The sequence below is a fragment of the Tetranychus urticae genome, chromosome 2, assembly GCF_039701765.1.
Source record: "Tetranychus urticae isolate SD_2017Ah chromosome 2, NJAU_TeUrti_SD_1.0, whole genome shotgun sequence".
NCBI lineage: Eukaryota > Metazoa > Arthropoda > Arachnida > Trombidiformes > Tetranychidae > Tetranychus > Tetranychus urticae.
In genome coordinates, this window is record NC_142959.1 from 3582351 (window position 1) to 3600030 (window position 17680).

At 32.6% G+C, this 17680-nt stretch overlaps 2 protein-coding genes across 3 annotated transcripts; one reads left to right on the forward strand and one right to left on the reverse strand.

Annotated features, from left to right (window-relative positions):
- Positions 1 to 1811: 1811 nt before the first annotated feature.
- On the forward strand, positions 1812 to 10463 carry LOC107363471 (ral GTPase-activating protein subunit alpha-1). 2 transcript variants are annotated; one of them, XM_089267530.1, is made up of 13 exons: positions 1812 to 1940; positions 2835 to 2964; positions 3070 to 3180; positions 3316 to 3377; positions 3687 to 3788; positions 4217 to 5349; positions 5432 to 5543; positions 5943 to 7202; positions 7300 to 7437; positions 7521 to 7646; positions 7722 to 7895; positions 7951 to 8133; positions 8202 to 10463. In XM_089267530.1, the coding sequence occupies exons 2-13, from the start codon at positions 2859 to 2861 to the stop codon at positions 10296 to 10298; spliced, it is 5604 nt and encodes a 1867-aa protein (XP_089123656.1). In that variant the 5' UTR covers positions 1812 to 1940; positions 2835 to 2858; the 3' UTR covers positions 10299 to 10463. The 2 variants fall into 2 exon arrangements, with proteins under 2 accessions (XP_089123656.1, XP_025016878.2); XM_025161110.2 differs by lacking the exon at positions 1812 to 1940 and having other exon boundaries at positions 2706 to 2964.
- Positions 10464 to 13099: 2636 nt separating this feature from the next.
- On the reverse strand, positions 13100 to 15433 carry LOC107363480 (E3 ubiquitin-protein ligase NRDP1). The gene is made up of 3 exons (XM_015930712.3): positions 15325 to 15433; positions 13898 to 15194; positions 13100 to 13818 (listed from the first exon to the last, which is right to left on the reverse strand). The coding sequence occupies exon 2, from the start codon at positions 14957 to 14959 to the stop codon at positions 13961 to 13963; it is 999 nt and encodes a 332-aa protein (XP_015786198.1). The 5' UTR covers positions 14960 to 15194; positions 15325 to 15433; the 3' UTR covers positions 13100 to 13818; positions 13898 to 13960.
- Between the last annotated feature and the right edge of the window lie 2247 nt (positions 15434 to 17680).

The following is a 17680-nucleotide window of genomic DNA, read 5'->3' on the forward strand; positions in this document are numbered from 1 at the left end:
CATCGCCACCATCAACACGGTGTTAATCAAATTGCAACCGAGAAACCACCGTAATCAATTATTCTTGTCGTCTATTGTCTACTGGCAATGCAAAGAAGCAGTAATTCAAGGAAACGGATTGAAATACAGTTATGTTTCCAATTCATCTAAATCATATAATAGCTTCATATTTAATCGTTATGATTAACTTTGGCCTACTCTTTCAACTCAACAGAAAGTTGATTTAATAAACAATGGTGATTTCAAGGTAACCATAGGATATGATGGCATAAGACTAGAATCATTGCCAGAGTTATCATTGAACCTCCACCAACACCAGCACCATTTTATTCATCATATTTATTAACCTCACCATCGTTTATTCAACGTCGACCTGCGAGGGATTTTTACCTTCAAGCCTATTCGCCCATTCCCAAGGACAGTAATTCTTGAACTAATCGGTCCCAGTGAACAATCACTTCGAGTAAACGTTTCCAATTCCTAATTCACCTCGAAGCCTTAGAAGATTAGGTTTTAATTCAACCAGATTTACGCATTGAATTAATTTATCGTAATCAACTAGAAAGGAAATGACTCAGTTTCAATTGCTGTAAATCAATGTTCAGTCATTTCAAAATTAATAGTTCAGCTTCAAATAATCATCTATTGGTTTTCATTTTTCAAGGCTTTTCCATAAAATTAAATCAAAATCATCAGTTCTGACTATTTTTCATCTTGAAATGCGGTTATTAAGGTTTCTCACCTGAACAATTTATTCTAACAAAAAACATTACTTATACAGTTTGAACAGCTAAACTCACTACAACTCTCAAGAGCTAAAATGTATAGTCAAAACCTTAGACTTTCGGATTTCAAGAGTTTCGATTCATGGAGCCATAAAAAATTTCAATGAAGTCAATCAATCAAACAAATTTTCCAATGTAAATTTCAAAAACCATTTTCATTCAATGGGTCGATTCAGAGAAACAGTGACTCCAACTAAGCCGCAACCAATAAAGTTTGCTATTCGGTGTTGCTCATTGCAATTGTCAACTAGAATACTGAACTTAATCAGAATCAAATCTAAACTATTCATTTATAAATAAGGTTTTAACTCTTTCAGGCCTTTACTGATCTGACATTTATTTTAATAATTTTTGCAGTTGATCAAGTTTATCAACAATAATAGCCAACAAGTAATTACTGGTTACCGTAACCATACTTGGTTACTTTCCCTCCTCTAACCAGTTGCCAGTAACTACGAAGTCTCTAGTATTAGTTAACCAGATACACTTCCATTAAAGCGCTTTTAGTTTGTTTTATATTTTTGTGTAACATTTTTATCTGTTATCTGTTATGAAGCGTAAAATGAAAAAGATGGAAACTTTGACACTTGCTTCTTCAGTTCACTATCATTAAGTCCTCTATCAATACACCAAAATCTTACATTTCATTGTGTTTATACCCGAAAGAACCTAAAACACAAACAAGTTACATCTCTACTCAAAAGACTCTCTCAACGTCTTCTAATCTAGCTTAACTAAAACTGTATGCGTGTATGGATATTGATCATTACCAACAATCAATTATACTTCAGTTGTTTAATTTGTGACTTCAATTGGACTTACAATGGTTAATGTCTTCTTACACCTTCCTTGTTATCCCATAATCCAATGTGATCTCTTCAAGACAAATTTAATAATTCAATAATAACCTCGTCACATCTTGTCAGCAACAGTGACAACAAATTCAGATGGATTTTCAGTGTTATATTGTGCCATTCAGTTGTGACTCTTTTTGATTTGGAGCATTTATTAAAGCTCTAGTTTACAGTGCTGAACCCTGACTGAATTTATTATTTTCAAGCAAATACTACATTAAAACATCATGCAATCAGATTAAATTTGATGCCTGAAAATTTAACAGTTTCAAAATTTGGACTCAATTGCTGTAAATATCAAGTAAGTGGCTATTTTAATTTGAATTACTTTATGTTTATTTTTTCTCACATCAGACTCATTCTTGCAAGAAACGTATAATTATTCATACATTTATTTCTCATGTTTATCTTGTTTCCGTCCTGTATGAATATCTTATCTTACTTTCTCATTATTAAATAATAATTGAATTAGTTCGAGGTTCTTCCACCAACAATAAACCATTTTGTTGAAATTAATTTTCTTTCCAAATCAGAATCGATGAATGTCTATCGGATAGTTTCAAAAAATAATGAAACATCAAAGAGATACCAACACCAATTACACTGCAAACAATAAGTGTTTTTCATTATGTTTCGCTTCCTTGATTCATTGGCTTAAAATGATTAAACAATGAAATAGACAGTAAATAACTATTGTTATTTACCTGACTGTATAAATGTTTCAATTGGCGACTTTAAACACTCAACATTTGATGTTCACTTTGATTTTGTCGACAACTTTTTTTCCTTCAACAGTTGAAATGAACAATGAAGTGACATGAGAAGGTAAAATTGTCTCTGTAAATGTACGTTACCCAGAATAATATAACACCTAAGTAGTCTATAGTTAAGAATTATTATAAATCCATCTTTAACAGCTTGCATTTTGTGAGTTTGCTGTATGAATACAATCTCTTAATTAATTAATCAATGATCATCTTAAAATCTTAGACTCGCTTCATTCACCTTTGATTTGCTCAAAAGCAATTTTTGAATGATGCATCTTATTTTACAACGCCACCTATTAGCAGCAACTCATGTTTTGTTTTTGTTGTCAGTTTTTCTCTTTTTCTACAATTAGTGCAATCAACAATTTGTTTGTTTTTTAATTATTATCAATGTAACCAACATTATTTTTATTCATTTTTATACTTAGTGAATCGTCAATGAACTAATAACTATGTTTACCAAGAAACAACAAAACCCGGTTGAAAAATCGGTTCAAAAGGTTTTGGATGAAAAGAATGATTGCTTCAATAGGTTAAAACATATGAGAATCATTCTAGGTAAAAATTTCTTACTTTTCATCTCTATTGTCCTTTAACTTTCCCCATAACTTTTGAACTTTTTAATTTATTGCCTTATTCTCATTTTATTACCAATTTTCACAGAAAACTATGACCTTGCTGAATCTAAAGCCTTTTTTCAAGCTCACTTCCATCATATTTATTTTATATTTTTCAATGCATTCACAACACAGGAGGCTTTATCAAAACAAAAAGGTGAGGTTGCAAGTTTTATATTCATTATCATTTGTCAATCTTTATTTAAATTCTAAGCTATTTGAATTTAGTAAAAGTCAAATAAATTGTTATCATGATAACTTTGCTAAACAGAGCTTTTTTTCGTTTTTCCAGGGCAAAAGCAAGTCAGAGAAGAGTATACAACACTTTATGAACCGATTCTCTACTTATTTGAGGTAAGTTATCTGTCAATTCAATCAGTTAGCATTTTAATAGTTTGCTAGAAAAATCATGGATTAAAGTTAAGCTATATGTTTATTAGCCCCTAATAAACTGTGTTTGCTATTCTGAAAATTTTACAACGTACCAATGGTTTCACCTACTTGATTCAATGCTGTTTATTAACTACCAGATTGGACTGATAGAAACAACTATTAATAAAAATTATTGTTTTTTTATTGATAAATATAATCATGAATTTATGATTAACGTGGCGATTCATATTTAATATCATTAACTATAAATTTCATTTTCTTTATTTTCAGAAAATTCTTATTCTTCTTCCCGAACAAATTGAAAGAAAATGGCAATTCCATAGCTTGATTCATGTGATGAAAAAGTTACTTAACCCTGGAAACAGTTTCAAAGTAAATTTTGTTTAATTTTTTAAGAGAAAGGTGAATCAGATCAAATGTTGACTGTTTGTTCATCAAATATACCTGTGAAAGTAAAACTACTCATCTGTGTTTGATTGGTTTGTTCTGAAATGAACAATCAACTTTTTAGAAAGAAATCAAGCGCAATGACCCGTGATTTGACCACTCTTTGGATCTACTGAGGCCTGTGATATTGAATTTTCTTGAACTTGACTTTTTTCCATCACGCTAATACAATCAAAGCTGTAGGAGCAACAGATTATTTTTTGATGAAAGGTTAACCATAAGAACAAAAAAAATAATTAGTGATCTTTTTGGGGTTAAACAAACATTCAATCAACTGATTTGAAGTCACAAAGCAAATGATTATGTAATCTAAATAATTAATATTTCTCACTCATTCTTTGTTTTCTCTTCAGATTCGACAAGAAGGTATTCGACTTTTTTTGATCTGGTATCAAATCATTGGAGAAACGAATGACCCAGTCTTAGATAATTTATTTGCCATATTGGTTCCCGGAATAGTACCTAATGTACCCAATTTCTTCGCGTCATACATTAACAAACAGGCTGGTGAAAGTGAACCAACTGAAAATTCAGCTTTCTATGTTGATCATTCTACAAATGAAAGTAACACCAGTGACACTTCGAATTATCGGTCAACTTCAGCTTTCAACTCTTGTGATAATGAGCCGTTAATACCTGCTCATCAAAGTGAACCCAGAGAACCTAAAAATTATTATTTTTTACAATATCTTATGGACTATTTAGTATCTCAAGTTTCCCGGGTCTATTGGAGAGAACCAAAAGAATACAGACAAAGGAAATGTTTCCATTTTTTATTTGAAAAATTTAAATCCATCTATCTACCTCACCTGTTTCCCAATCTGGATACTGGATTTTCTATCTATGCACCAACCCTTGAAGTGCCAACACTTCGTAAGCCTGACGAAGAAGCTGTTAAAGATCGTCTGTTACCCTTTAAATGTGTTGTAATACTTTGGCTGGCTAAATATATGAGGGATGAAGAGAAAGAAGTAACTAGAAGACGCAATAGCTATGATAATCTGCAGACTGGTCAGAATAAAATACAATCATCTGGTAGTTTATCATCTCATGAATCAAATTCGGAATGGCGTGAGCCAACTCCTTTTGATTATGACTTGGTGCGATCTACTTTTTGCTCTAACCGAGCTAATATCAATTTACTTCATCAAATTTTTCGTCAAGCCTTCTTAATGCCTTTTCAACAAGCCAGTACAATGAATATTGTAGTCTCCGTTTATCGAAATTGGATTCTCTGTACAAATGATGTACCTTCTTTCATGAAGGATCCATCATCTACATCTGAGGAATACAATGAAAGCGAAACAATCAAGGCTGGACCTTCTGCGTTATATCGAGTTTTCATTGCCAATGCAGCTAATATATTTCTTTTTCAAGTGCCTTCTGATGATCCAAAACTGCTTGATGAACAAGTTGAAATGTGCAAACGAGTTTTAAATACATGGAGATATATGCTAATGGAACTCGAGATGAATAAGTGTACATGGTAATTTTGAGCGAACTAAAGATTTGATTTTGCCAATTTGATCAACTAACATCTTTTTATCATTTCGTTCTATCACCTTTAGGGAATTACTGCTCTCAGTCTTGCTTCGAATCACTTCTTTTTTGTATACCGAAAAGGTTCCTCCTCGAAAAGAAGACTCTCTTGGTGGACGTCTGGCACCGGCTTTTTTTCAGGTAAATATTTTTCTCAATAATAGACGAAAATCAAAATCATCAGTTCTGAATATTTTTCATCTTGAAATGCGGTTATTAAGGTTTCTCACCTGAAGAATTTAGTCTAACTTATTTGTTGTTATACTTTGTTGTCAACAATCAAGTTCATTTTCCAATTTTTCCTGTCAATCGCTTTCAAAGTTTTGTCTTTTGTGTAAAAATCAACCTACTTATTGCTCAATCGTTGTTTGAATGTGAATCAAGTTTACAAGACGTTTCATGGGAAACTTTTGTGGTTTTACTGAAAATTGAATTCACTATCATCTCAGCTATTATCACTTTATGCTTTGAAATCATTTTTGCGTCTTTAGTAATCTGTTTGTAATAATGGTTTAATCAAATTTCATTTTTTATTTTTAGACATTAGTTGTTGGTATGATAAAAGCAAACTTGGAGGCTTATATATCATCAAATTTATGGGAACAATTTCAATCAATTCTTACATCCTTGACTCAGTGGGAGGAACTGATTAAAGACTGGAGTAAAAACATGGAGTCGCTAACAAGAAATGTTTCTTATCATGTTTATCATATCAATCTTCATGATTTACCTTTGGAACGACTGATTGACAAACGAAAGAGAACACAAAAAGGTCCAAAAGCATTTCTTCCCTCACGTTCTTCCAAAGATGGTAAAAAATCTACTCGACAAGATGGCTCAGTATCTTTTTCACCTGCAAAAATTTCAAACGACAATAATTCTGGTAATGCAACAAAAATTTCTACCAATTTTTCCATTTCAAAACGTTCTATTGATGCAATCGACGGTGTGACACAGCGAACAAAATCAAGATCACAAACTACAAATGCTGATTATTCAACACCTACGACAAATAATTTGCCAACAAAACTTGCCATTGCTAATCGAGCTCTCGTTCGTAGTCCCAGTGATAGTCAATTGTTGGCTAGAAAAAAATCTATAACTCGCAAGCGGACACAAACTGTCATCCAAACTACGCCATTATCTTCCAAATTCAACGGTTTCGCAAAATTAAGATCTGCATCGCGAAGTAAATCTCTTGATCATTTTTCAACTAATCTGACTGAATCTCCATCCTCATCACAATCTTCCGTTTATCATTTGCGATCACCCTCACCGACACCATCCAGTGGTTTAGATGCAAATAGTCTTAAAGATTCTCCCTGTCACATTGAAGGCAATTCCATTAATAGCAACATTAGTTTATCTTCAACTGGACATTCAGTTGCAGCCGGAGGACCTCATCGAGGCTGGTCAGCCGAAAGCTCATTTATAATTTGGCGTCGAATGCTTGGTTCTCTCGGTGATGTAAACCAAATTAGAGATCCCCAGCTTCACTTTCAAGTTATAGAGTGTTTATCCAATATCGTTGATATATTTTTGGTCATTCGAGATAATTTAGGAGTTTCCCTTGACAATTTATCTACTCCACCCCCACCTCTCTACGTACCACCGATTCATTTTTTTGCTTCATGGCTATTTGAAACTCTTCAACTTTCTAATCATTATAGGAAGGGCAAAATAGTTGCTTACAAGTTACTCTGTTTAATTGTTACTCGAATGCCAGAGATTCATTCATCAAATGAATTTTTATCTTTATTTTATTGTTCTATCCATCGAGGTCTTCACTCGAAAGATTTGGTAAGTACAAAATTATTCAGAAATCTATAATTTCTTCAATCTTTATTTATTTCGAAGTTTCGCCCTTCTAATCAAATTAATTTTCTTTCTTTTTCAGGAAACTCTCTGTACTATTATCAGATACTCTGGTGTCAAACTGTTTTCATCTAGTCTGAAAGGATCCTCAATTCTTTTGCTTGACTTTGTACATTCTTGTGATATTATCGTTAATGCCAAAGAGTCTAAAGATTTTAATGTATGAAAAATCTGATTTACTTCAACAAAATTTTAGTTTTTAATAATTTTTAACTGAAAATTCAACTTTTGATCCAACGATAGATACCACGATTTGAGGCACTGTCTTTACTTGGTACTTTGATGTCGCTCACCGAAATTTGTCATAATTTGAAAGTCCTAGATCCCAATAGTCTCGAACCTGTTCTTATTGATTGTGGCAACACAAAAGTACGTTAAATTGGCCAACGTCACAATAAGCTTTAATAAATACCATTTTAATTATTATCTTAATTATTTTTATAGGATTCAATTTTGAAAATTCTGATGGGAGCCCGAAAACAAGAGCAAACTGACTTAGCAAGATGTGTTGTACTCAATTGTCTTGGAATAATTATCTACCAAGATCTGAAAAACAGAAATCGTAATATGTCAAATATACTTCCTGAAATCATTAATATATTTATTGCTGAAACAAGAGTAAGTTTGCAGTTTTTTAGTTGCTTATTTATCTAATAATTTTATTATTTTTCAGTTTAATAACAGATATCTTTCAAGGGTAGCATGCGATATGCTAAAATTACAAACTGATCATATAAACTTTCTTGTCGAGACTTATCCTAACATTCCCAGACAAATTGTTGAGGGTCTTATTTTTTCTATCACAAATCATCTGACGATGGTTCGTGAAAGCAACTCTTATAAAGATTATCGTAATGTAAGTTGAATCAAATTTTATAACTTCACAAAGATATTAATTAATATTTTCTTTCATTCTTTCAACAGTTGCTTCTCAGCTTGCTTATGTGCCTTGGACATTGGTGCCTGTGCTTACCGCGGAAAATTTTGTATAGTCCAATCAAATCTGATCAAAGTCCCATAACTCTGTTTCTTATAATCCAGGTATTAAATCATGTCATATCAGAACTCAACTGTGATAATGTATCATCTCAAAAGACAAACCCAAGACACTCAGAGTCTGAAAACGTTGGTAATATAGAAGGAGACTTTGGTCTTCTTGGAGGATCTCACTTTCACCCAGCCTTTAGAAATAATAATGCCGATCCATTTTCTGAAAAAACAAATAGTGATGCATTGGTTGTACAATTAGCGGCCAAAATGCTTCTTGGTCATATTATATACTTTTTAGATCACTTTCCATTACCTACTATTGGTGCACCTCGTCTCTCCAGCTGTATAAATGAAGCTGATGATAATTTCTTCATTTCCAAATCCGAGCAAGATCACGAAGAGCTTACAGCTGAACTCTTCAATGCACCCAATGTACTTGTTTGTATGATAAACAATTCAAGTATAGTTTCATTTGTGGATCTCAGTTGTGGCAGTGGGGATACTTTGAAAAATCATTCCTACAATACAATTAAAAACGATCCTTATATAAGAATAATTATACGAGATGTAATTGGAAAGTTTACTTGGGACTGTTGTCCGATTTTTTCATATTATCGCCGTAACCCAAGCTCTTTGGATAGTTATTCAATACCTACGGATGATTTTTCCCTTAAATCCAGAAGTCTGGGAGATCTAGAAGAGAAAGAGGAAGAAGATGATCCGTGCATGAGAAATGACCCTTTGGATTTGATTCTTCGAGAGATAGTCAATACAATTGCTGGTAAAAAATATTTTACTAACACTCCTGTTCCAGCCATCAACGATAATCTTGATCAAGCTGAGGAAAACATGATGGCGTTACTGGGTAATCAACACTATCAAGAAATGAATTTCATTGAAAGACCTGTGCTTCGAGATGGAAACCGCAAAGAGTCAAATGCTACTTCATCTCTTGACTCCATTAAAAGCAAATCATCTGTTAATGAACCAGACTGCAATCAATCCTCTTATCATCAAATGTTTTTTATGCACTGTCGCCAGCTCATTGACCAGTTAGGTTTCCTTTTTTGGGAGAAACGTCCACATATTGAACTGCTTAATAAAAATGACAAAACCATCAGAGAATTAAAAAATCTTGATAATCAAAAATGTCGTGAAACTCACAAAATTGCTGTTATATACGTGGCTGATGGACAAGAAGATAAAAATTCAATTTTATTGAATAAAAGCGGCAGCCCTGGGTTTGAAAAGTTTGTCTCTGGCCTGGGTTGGGAGATTGATTTGGAAACTCACTCTGGTTTCAAAGGAGGATTGCAATCAAATAAAAGTACTGGTGTTAGTGCTCCATATTTTGCTGACTCTTTTTGTGAAGTCATTTTCCATGTTTCAACTCGAATACCTGCTAAAGCTGAAGAAAGTGATTCATTGAGAAGAAAATTAACTCATCTAGGGAATGATGAAGTTCACATTGTTTGGTCTGAACATTCTCGTGACTATCGTAGAGGAATCATACCCACAGAGTTTTGTGATGTTCTCATTGTTATCTATCCATTGAGCAATTTACCTGGATATTATCGCATAGAAGTTTCACGTAAACCTGAAGTTCCATTTTTTGGTCCCATTTATTCAGGAGCCATTATTCATCATTCTGTTCTTAGTGACCTTATCCGGGCTACTGCAATCAATGCCTCTCGAGCTCAACGTCTTCAGGTTCCCTTTTATCAACATTATTTTGAAGAGCGAGCTCGATCCATTGAAACAATTTATAATCAGCATCGTGATTTACGTAGTTTTGAAGATTATGCATCAGCCATTTTTTCACCTTCATCGATAACTGTAACCCACAGGATGTCTGCTTCATTCACAAATCCTTCCCACCCATCATCAACACTTAATCAACATAATAATCAAGACAATACAACTCCACCTGGACAATCAAACGAGTCTAACTCAAGTCCTCGATCCAAGTATCGACCATTAAGCATGTCCAATATTGAACACAAGTTGACTTCAAAGATAACCTCTCAATGATATTGAATAATCAAATTAGCTAAGCAAAAATGATAATCGTTCAATCTTTATTTGGAAGCTTTTTTTTAAAAGAAATAAATAAAAAATAGTGAATGATATCATTAATTTTGAAGGCCAGTGCGAAGGCAATTTTCTTATCTAAATAAATAAATTTTCTGCCGTTTATTTTCTGCAATTAATTTACCTTGGAAAAGCAAGCTTTATGAGGCCTTACCTTTGACCATCAACTTATAAATTTGGGAAAGATTTATTAGAATGTTGATAGTTAATTAAAGTTAATTCACAAGTAGGTAAAAAAACTAATCAAAAAGAGAAGGGAAAAAAACCCAAATTGATAAATAGGGTTCCTTGATTTTATACATTTCACCCTATAAAATGATAATGAAATTTATCAAAAAGGATAAATATATTACAATTGAATTGTAGTTTTGATTCTAATAACTATGATTACTGATAAAAGCAAGTAGCTACTTCATTGAAGTGTAAAAAGGTTGCCTTTAAAATTAAATATAGCTAACCATTTAAGATCCCAAATCAAACTAACACTGTTTTTTCATACTTTTTGTGGCTCTAAACGTACTTTTGTTTACTGTATTAGCTTGTTTTAGGTGCTAAATTATTACTTGTTTTCAACTTAAAAGCTACCAATCAACCCCAATCAATGTATACGTGATTCGAGGAGTAAACCAAGTAATTAAATAAAATTAGTTAAAACGGGAAAAGGAAATAAGTTCTTAATCAAACAGTTAGCAACAAATTAGACGAAATTTAACAACATAAACAGTTTTTGATGTACTTCACTAATCCTAATGGGTTAATATGTTTTGATTATGGATTACGATCATTTCTGTTCAAAAAAAACATTGTAACTGACATTATTATGATTAACGGTATTTAATCGTTATTAAAGTTAATAAGCAAATAATTTTGATTATAATCATGTTTGCATATTCAATTGTAAACACTTGACTGTTAGATTCACTGAATTCAAATAACCTGTCAACGGTTGTAAATACAACCTTTATCAACTTTAAATGCAATTAAACTAGAATAAGGAAAAGTATAGATTGTAATACATAAATGATTGATGCTAAACGGTTAAAACTAACTAACCTTAAATAATCAATATAAATGAATATTGAAATACATAACGAAGATTCAAACCTGCAATTTTGCATCTAATCAGCAAATTCTGGAGGCAGACAAACAAATAATAGGTTTTACAGTAAATAAGATTCAAGTAGAAAAGGAGACAAAGGTGATAATTTCATGTGACAATTAATATATTGTGATTTCATTATTTCTTCATCTTCAATATCATCAACCATCTCTTTTCCTATTTAATAGCAATCAATGACTTGAACCTTACAGGGAACTGAAACACTCTTCAGTTTCATTGTATTTTTAACATTAGATTGTTTGATAATCATTTTTACATAACGCAGTGGATGATAATTGCTGGTTATTTCAACTGATACTTTTGGTTATTAACACTAGTCATTTGAGTTGGTGTTAACAGTCCTCTCGAAAAATAAATGAATATCAACTCAATATTGCTGGATGATATGATAGTAAATACACTCGAGGTTCACCCTCGTGTATCCAATTATCATATCACCCAGCAATCGTTATATAATTATACATGACTCTCTATATGAATCAGTATAAACATGAACTTACTCAATAGGTTATTGTATTTGATTTTGTCTAGTGAATTGGCAAAGTAACACAAAATGGTGAACTCAATTTTATGATTAAAAATGGATCGGAAAAGAGTTGTGATTAATTTATGCAAATTCAATATGACACAGTTGTCATTTAACAGCTCAATTAAAAGCAAGATTGCAAAATTGATTGCATTATATTGCAGATTAAAATCGTGGTAAACTGTAATATGTTGATCATATGATTCCGAGTTGAGAACCAGTTATGAATGTTTTGTTTTTCACTTGAATCTTTTTTCAAGGAGAATCGATGATGAAATTATTAAGACAATCAGTCAGTTACTTAAATAACGGCCCGTTTTGATCATTTAGATTTCATTGAAATTAGCTAATTGTTGGATCGCTTCTCTGTCACACCAGTGAGTTTAACATGCGATTATTTTTCAAGCTTTGCACCATTTTCATTTACAGTAACCATTTAATGAACAAAAGTTAATGAAATTGAAAGTTGATTTGGCTTGTTTTTAGGTCAATATGCCAAAACAAGTGTAACAATTTGAACAGCAATAAATTATTATAAGCTATAGTGAAATAATATCAACACACACACACTCAAAAAAAGAAAGGAAATAATCAAAAATTAAGAAAGAAGAGAAACATTTTTTTTGCTTGTTTTTGGAGTTGTTGGTGTTGAAGTGAAAAACCAGTTTCAATGAATGGTGAATGAAACTTTTCATCATTGTCAACTTACCATGAATTTTGATAACTTATTGAATATAGACAGAGATGAAAGGAAAGACCGAATGGTAAATGAAATTAGACAGCATTAAAGCTGGTTAAGAGTTGTAAGAGGAAAAAGGTGGAATAGACAGAGAAAAGAAAGAGTTGAGTATTTGAAATTTGAACTTTTCTGTCCTAATTTTTTCTTTTCGATTCATTTTTGTTCTTCTTCTCTTTTTTCTTTCCTTGTTTGCCTTTCTTTTTTTTCAATAACACTTTTCAGAACTTGAATTGTATAAAATCTGATTGGTTTAAAAAGAAACAGATGAAAGGTACTTTTTGTTGATGTTGTTTGATATACACTGATTGATTGAAATAAATGGTTATCCGGACAAAAAAGAAGCTGAAACTTGTATCTCATCATTTAAGGCTTTTTTTATCTTCAATTAATTTACATGAGGGAAGAATTATTTTGACATTTTGTGTTGATTGTTTAACATTTGGTGTAAATTGTTAAAGCAAAAGAAATGTTTGTTGTAAACAATAAAACAGTGAACAAAATTGTTTTCACTCAACTTCTTTTGCTTCATTCTTGACAAATTTTTATACATCACAGGTTTCATTTTCATGTTGCAAAATTTGATTCTCAATGAAAAGCGGTTTGAGATTGAAAAAGGTCAGTTTGATTAGTTGATTAGGAAAAATCAGTAACAAATAATATCAGTGTTTAAGAATTGAAACAAATAATAATGATAATAATAATAGAATTAAAAGTAGAACGAGATGAGGTTTTAACCTGACTCGATTTGATGTATTATCCATGGCAAAGATGCTGATGATTGTGGTGATGATGATGGCATTGGAATCGTTAAAACAAAACTTAAAGATTGCAATAATAATGAGATGATGATGATAATGGTAATGATGGTGACGATGATGATGATAATGATAAAAGTTGATGATCATGGCAATGATGTTGATGTTGGAGGAAGCTCAGATGAGGAAATTTTGATAATAAAACATCCCGAGATGAGAAGAGATGAAGATCAGGCACAGACAGTTAAATATAGACAGACGTGAAATATGATGACCCTTCTTAGTGGACAAATACAGTGTAACTGGTGAAATTAAGACGGCTGTAATAAAGAGATTCAAACAAGAATAAGAATTAAAAAGAATGGCATGTTTAAAGAAAATTATGGAAATGATTCGCACCTTAACTGAGAGAGGAAAGTTAAAGAGAGGACGAGAGATATAAATGCGAGGAAAATGTGTTCTTCAGGAGATCATCCATGGTGATGGTGAAGCTTTTACAATTGAATCTGGTCCTGGTTCTTGAGGGTCTCTATTTCCTTCTGTTTTAGTTGAATAATATTCACCACAAACGAAACAAACTATTCCTCGAGGCCACAGATTAGGATCTAGCACTTTGGAACAGTCACTTTTAAATATAGTTATACGGAAATCACTTTTCCATCCTCGATACAATGATTCTTTACAGGCAATTACATTAACATCGTTACGAGCTAGATAATCTCTCAAATTACCCGCAGTAACACATCTATCAACATTGGAAATGTATATTTCAAGGGTTGTCTCCTCAACAAGTTTATCCTTAATTGAAGTACCAGTTTCCCCGGAGGGTAATGAATCTGATCTAATGGCCAACTGTAATATTTGTTGTATAGGCTTTTCCAGATTCGTAATAGAGTTTTTCAGATGCTCATAGCGCTCGGAAAGATCATGAAGTGATGAATTGTTGAGTGAGGCCATTCGTTTTTGTTGCTCTGAAAGGCTGACCAATATGGTAATGGCAGATTTCAACTCTTGTATCTCTTTTTGTTGGCAACAGATCAATGATCTCAAATCTTTGATACAATCATGTGACTCCAAACGATTTTTTGGCACCAAAGCACCACAATCACGTAAACAGGGAACTGGGTGCTCAGGATTGTATTTACATTCTGATTTGTGAGAAGATAAATCCTCTAAGCTGATAACTTCTCGACAACCCTCAGCAATGAAATCACAACGAATAGATAGATGGTTAAGCATATTACGAACAATCCTGGGAATAGGCTGTAATTGTGATGAGGAGAGTGAATTACGATCAACAGGGCAAGTTTCTGAGGTTTTCATCCATTCTGTGATACATTTACGACAAAAGGCATGTTCACATCGTTGGCCTTGTAGAGGATCTTCCAAGACTCCACAACAAATTGGACATTTAAGTTCCTCATCAATGGAGCCTAAAAATCTTTCAACATCATAACCCATAGTTGATAAAATAGGGACAGGACAGGGTTAAACTCTTTGATCGATGATCCAAACAAGATTGGTACACTTTCTTTGTTGATCAGCTAAACGTGTTGCCAAAAAAATCAATCCAAAATTTTTTCGTAGTGACAAGCAAAAAAAACGGGATGACAACAGTTTAAATTTGAACCAAAAGATAGCAATAATGTAAAACCAGTAAAAACTTGTTGATTTGAAAAATGTGATTTTCAAAAACCTATTAGTAGGACAGAAACATGCAACAACAAAAAGTGTTATTATTGATGAACGATTATCACCATGGATAAAAATCAGTCGCAAACTAAATTGAGGACTGAGAAACGTTGTCTAAATGATAAAATACTCACTTGTTTTCAATATTGATCTATCCGTCATCCAAGAGAACAAGACAAAGCAGTTTGTTGTTAGTTGATAATAAATAACAATAGTAATGCGATATAACAGTGGCTCAGTCAGTATCAAACTAAAAAAGAAAAGAGCAAAAATAATGAGAGAGAAAGAGAAAGAGTGAGATGCGAAAGGGAGAGAGCTCCAAGCTGTTTGTTTACGTTCATTTTGTTCATCTCCCTGCTAGGGGAGGGAAAATAACTTTCTCTTCAACTCTTTTCTCTTTCATTCAACACTACTTCTCTCATATTTTACCTGTCTTTTCTGTCTGTCTTCATTAGTATAAAAATCCCTCTCTTTCAACCCTCACTCGGTATCAAAAACCAGTTCTTATCGATTAAATTTTTTTGCACTACAAACGTTGCTGTTTGAGGTTCGCACAGTAGTTGATAGATCACGTTTTATTAGAGACGATTTCATGTAAAACAGCAGCTTATGAGTTTATTAAAAGTACGCCCAACAAAAAATCTTAAAAAACACATGATGTTTTGCGAAAAATGAATAGATGTGATTTATAGCTGTAAACTTGTAAGCAAATGGTAGCTCTAATAGACTGTGTGCCTTTTTTGTGTTACTACCTGTTTTTGATTAACTATTCATTACATTGTAATTGTTTTACATGCTAATGTGATCAATGTTGAAACAAAGGACTTTACGGACAGTTCATTGCGTGTCTACTAGTTTCTTAACCTCCATTTTATACTCGGTTGATTTGCGTCCAGACAAATTAAATTACAAAACTACTACTTCATGGACAAGTTATTGATAGAGACATTTCATAACATACTGAATAGCGTGTTTAAAATTAGAAAAATGATGAAAAAGGCAATAAAAAGTAATAATTATTAAGACTAGAAAGTCTGTGATTAAACTTAATAGTCATGGAGTTATTGGCCCAAAGTGATCAACAATTGAAAAAACTTATTAATGCGTTTGATACATGTTTAGCTTTCAAAGGTTACTATTTTCTTTCTTTGATTTTAATAATAACGATTAATGAACTAACTAGAGTTAGTATTCAAAATTGTCTAGAAAAGCGAAATTATTTTGCGTTAAATTTTTACACTCAACTCTCGAAATACAATAGTTTGTGAAATATCTATACAGAGTTATTGAGCATTGACGAAAAGGACTTTTGAAGCGCAAAATCGCTTATGTTGAATTAACTCAACATCTCTTCTTGGAATTGACTAGCTAATTGAAAAATGTTATCCTTGAGATTTACATTGTCCCAATTTAATCAACGCCCAAAATTAGGCTCATAAGTTAGGATAATCAACAAACTGTGAACGGAAATATGAATTATTGGTAAAAATTGGAAATTTGAGGTCGAGAAATTTCCAAGGTCTCAGTTAAATTCAGTTCTCCCTGTTCAGGTTACAGTCAAATTATCATTTTCTACATTTTTGCGGTTACATTTAACGATAATCAATCATTGTTCACCTGTTGTCGTCAATTTCTGTTGAGTTTTGTTAATTTGTTACCTTTTTCAAAAATAATGTACAGTTTAACAATTATTGGTTTAGCCTTGTTTTGCACTGTGAATGGTCAATACTTCAACCCATCTGGATACAATGTTGGTAGCTCATCTGATTTCATGGGACGTAATCTAATCAATTTAGACGATAGTGATGATATTTTTCGTCAGCGAAAATTTGGAGAACCAGCTGATTTTGCTCATTCTCATGATAATTTCGACCGTGAAAAAACGTCCGACGAAATTATATCTGCTCGCATCAATCCATTGGCAGCTATTATAAACCCAGGATTAAGGAGAGGATTGACAGGATTACAGCATGTCGAAGCTCGATACCATAAAAAACCAGCTCCTCAACGGGAATTGCTCAGGCCTCTTTTACTTCTAACCAATCCATCTAAAAAGTGATTTTGCTGAATTCACTCAAATTATCACATTGAAAAATTGCGATATTGAGTTATTTTATTTGTAATTTTTTAAATCATTGATTAAATACTTTGAAAGTTTTGTTTTATTCATTTTTGCTTTTATACTTGTCATTGACCAATTTGCCACCCAACATACCAGCTCTGCTAGTTATTCAACCCTATCAACTGCCAATGATAACAATTTAGAGTCTGAAGGAGTTGGAAGTGATAACTCTCATGTAATTAGACCATCTAGAAAGGCCTCATCGTCCAAGATAACAGCAACGTTGTCCATGCTGCTGTAGATGGTGTAGCACTCGGTGCCGCAACCACTTCTCACACCGATGTGGAAATGATTGTTTTTTTTGCCATTATGTTACACAAGGCTTCAGCAGCTTTTGGTTTAATTACCTTCTTGATGCATGAAGGGGT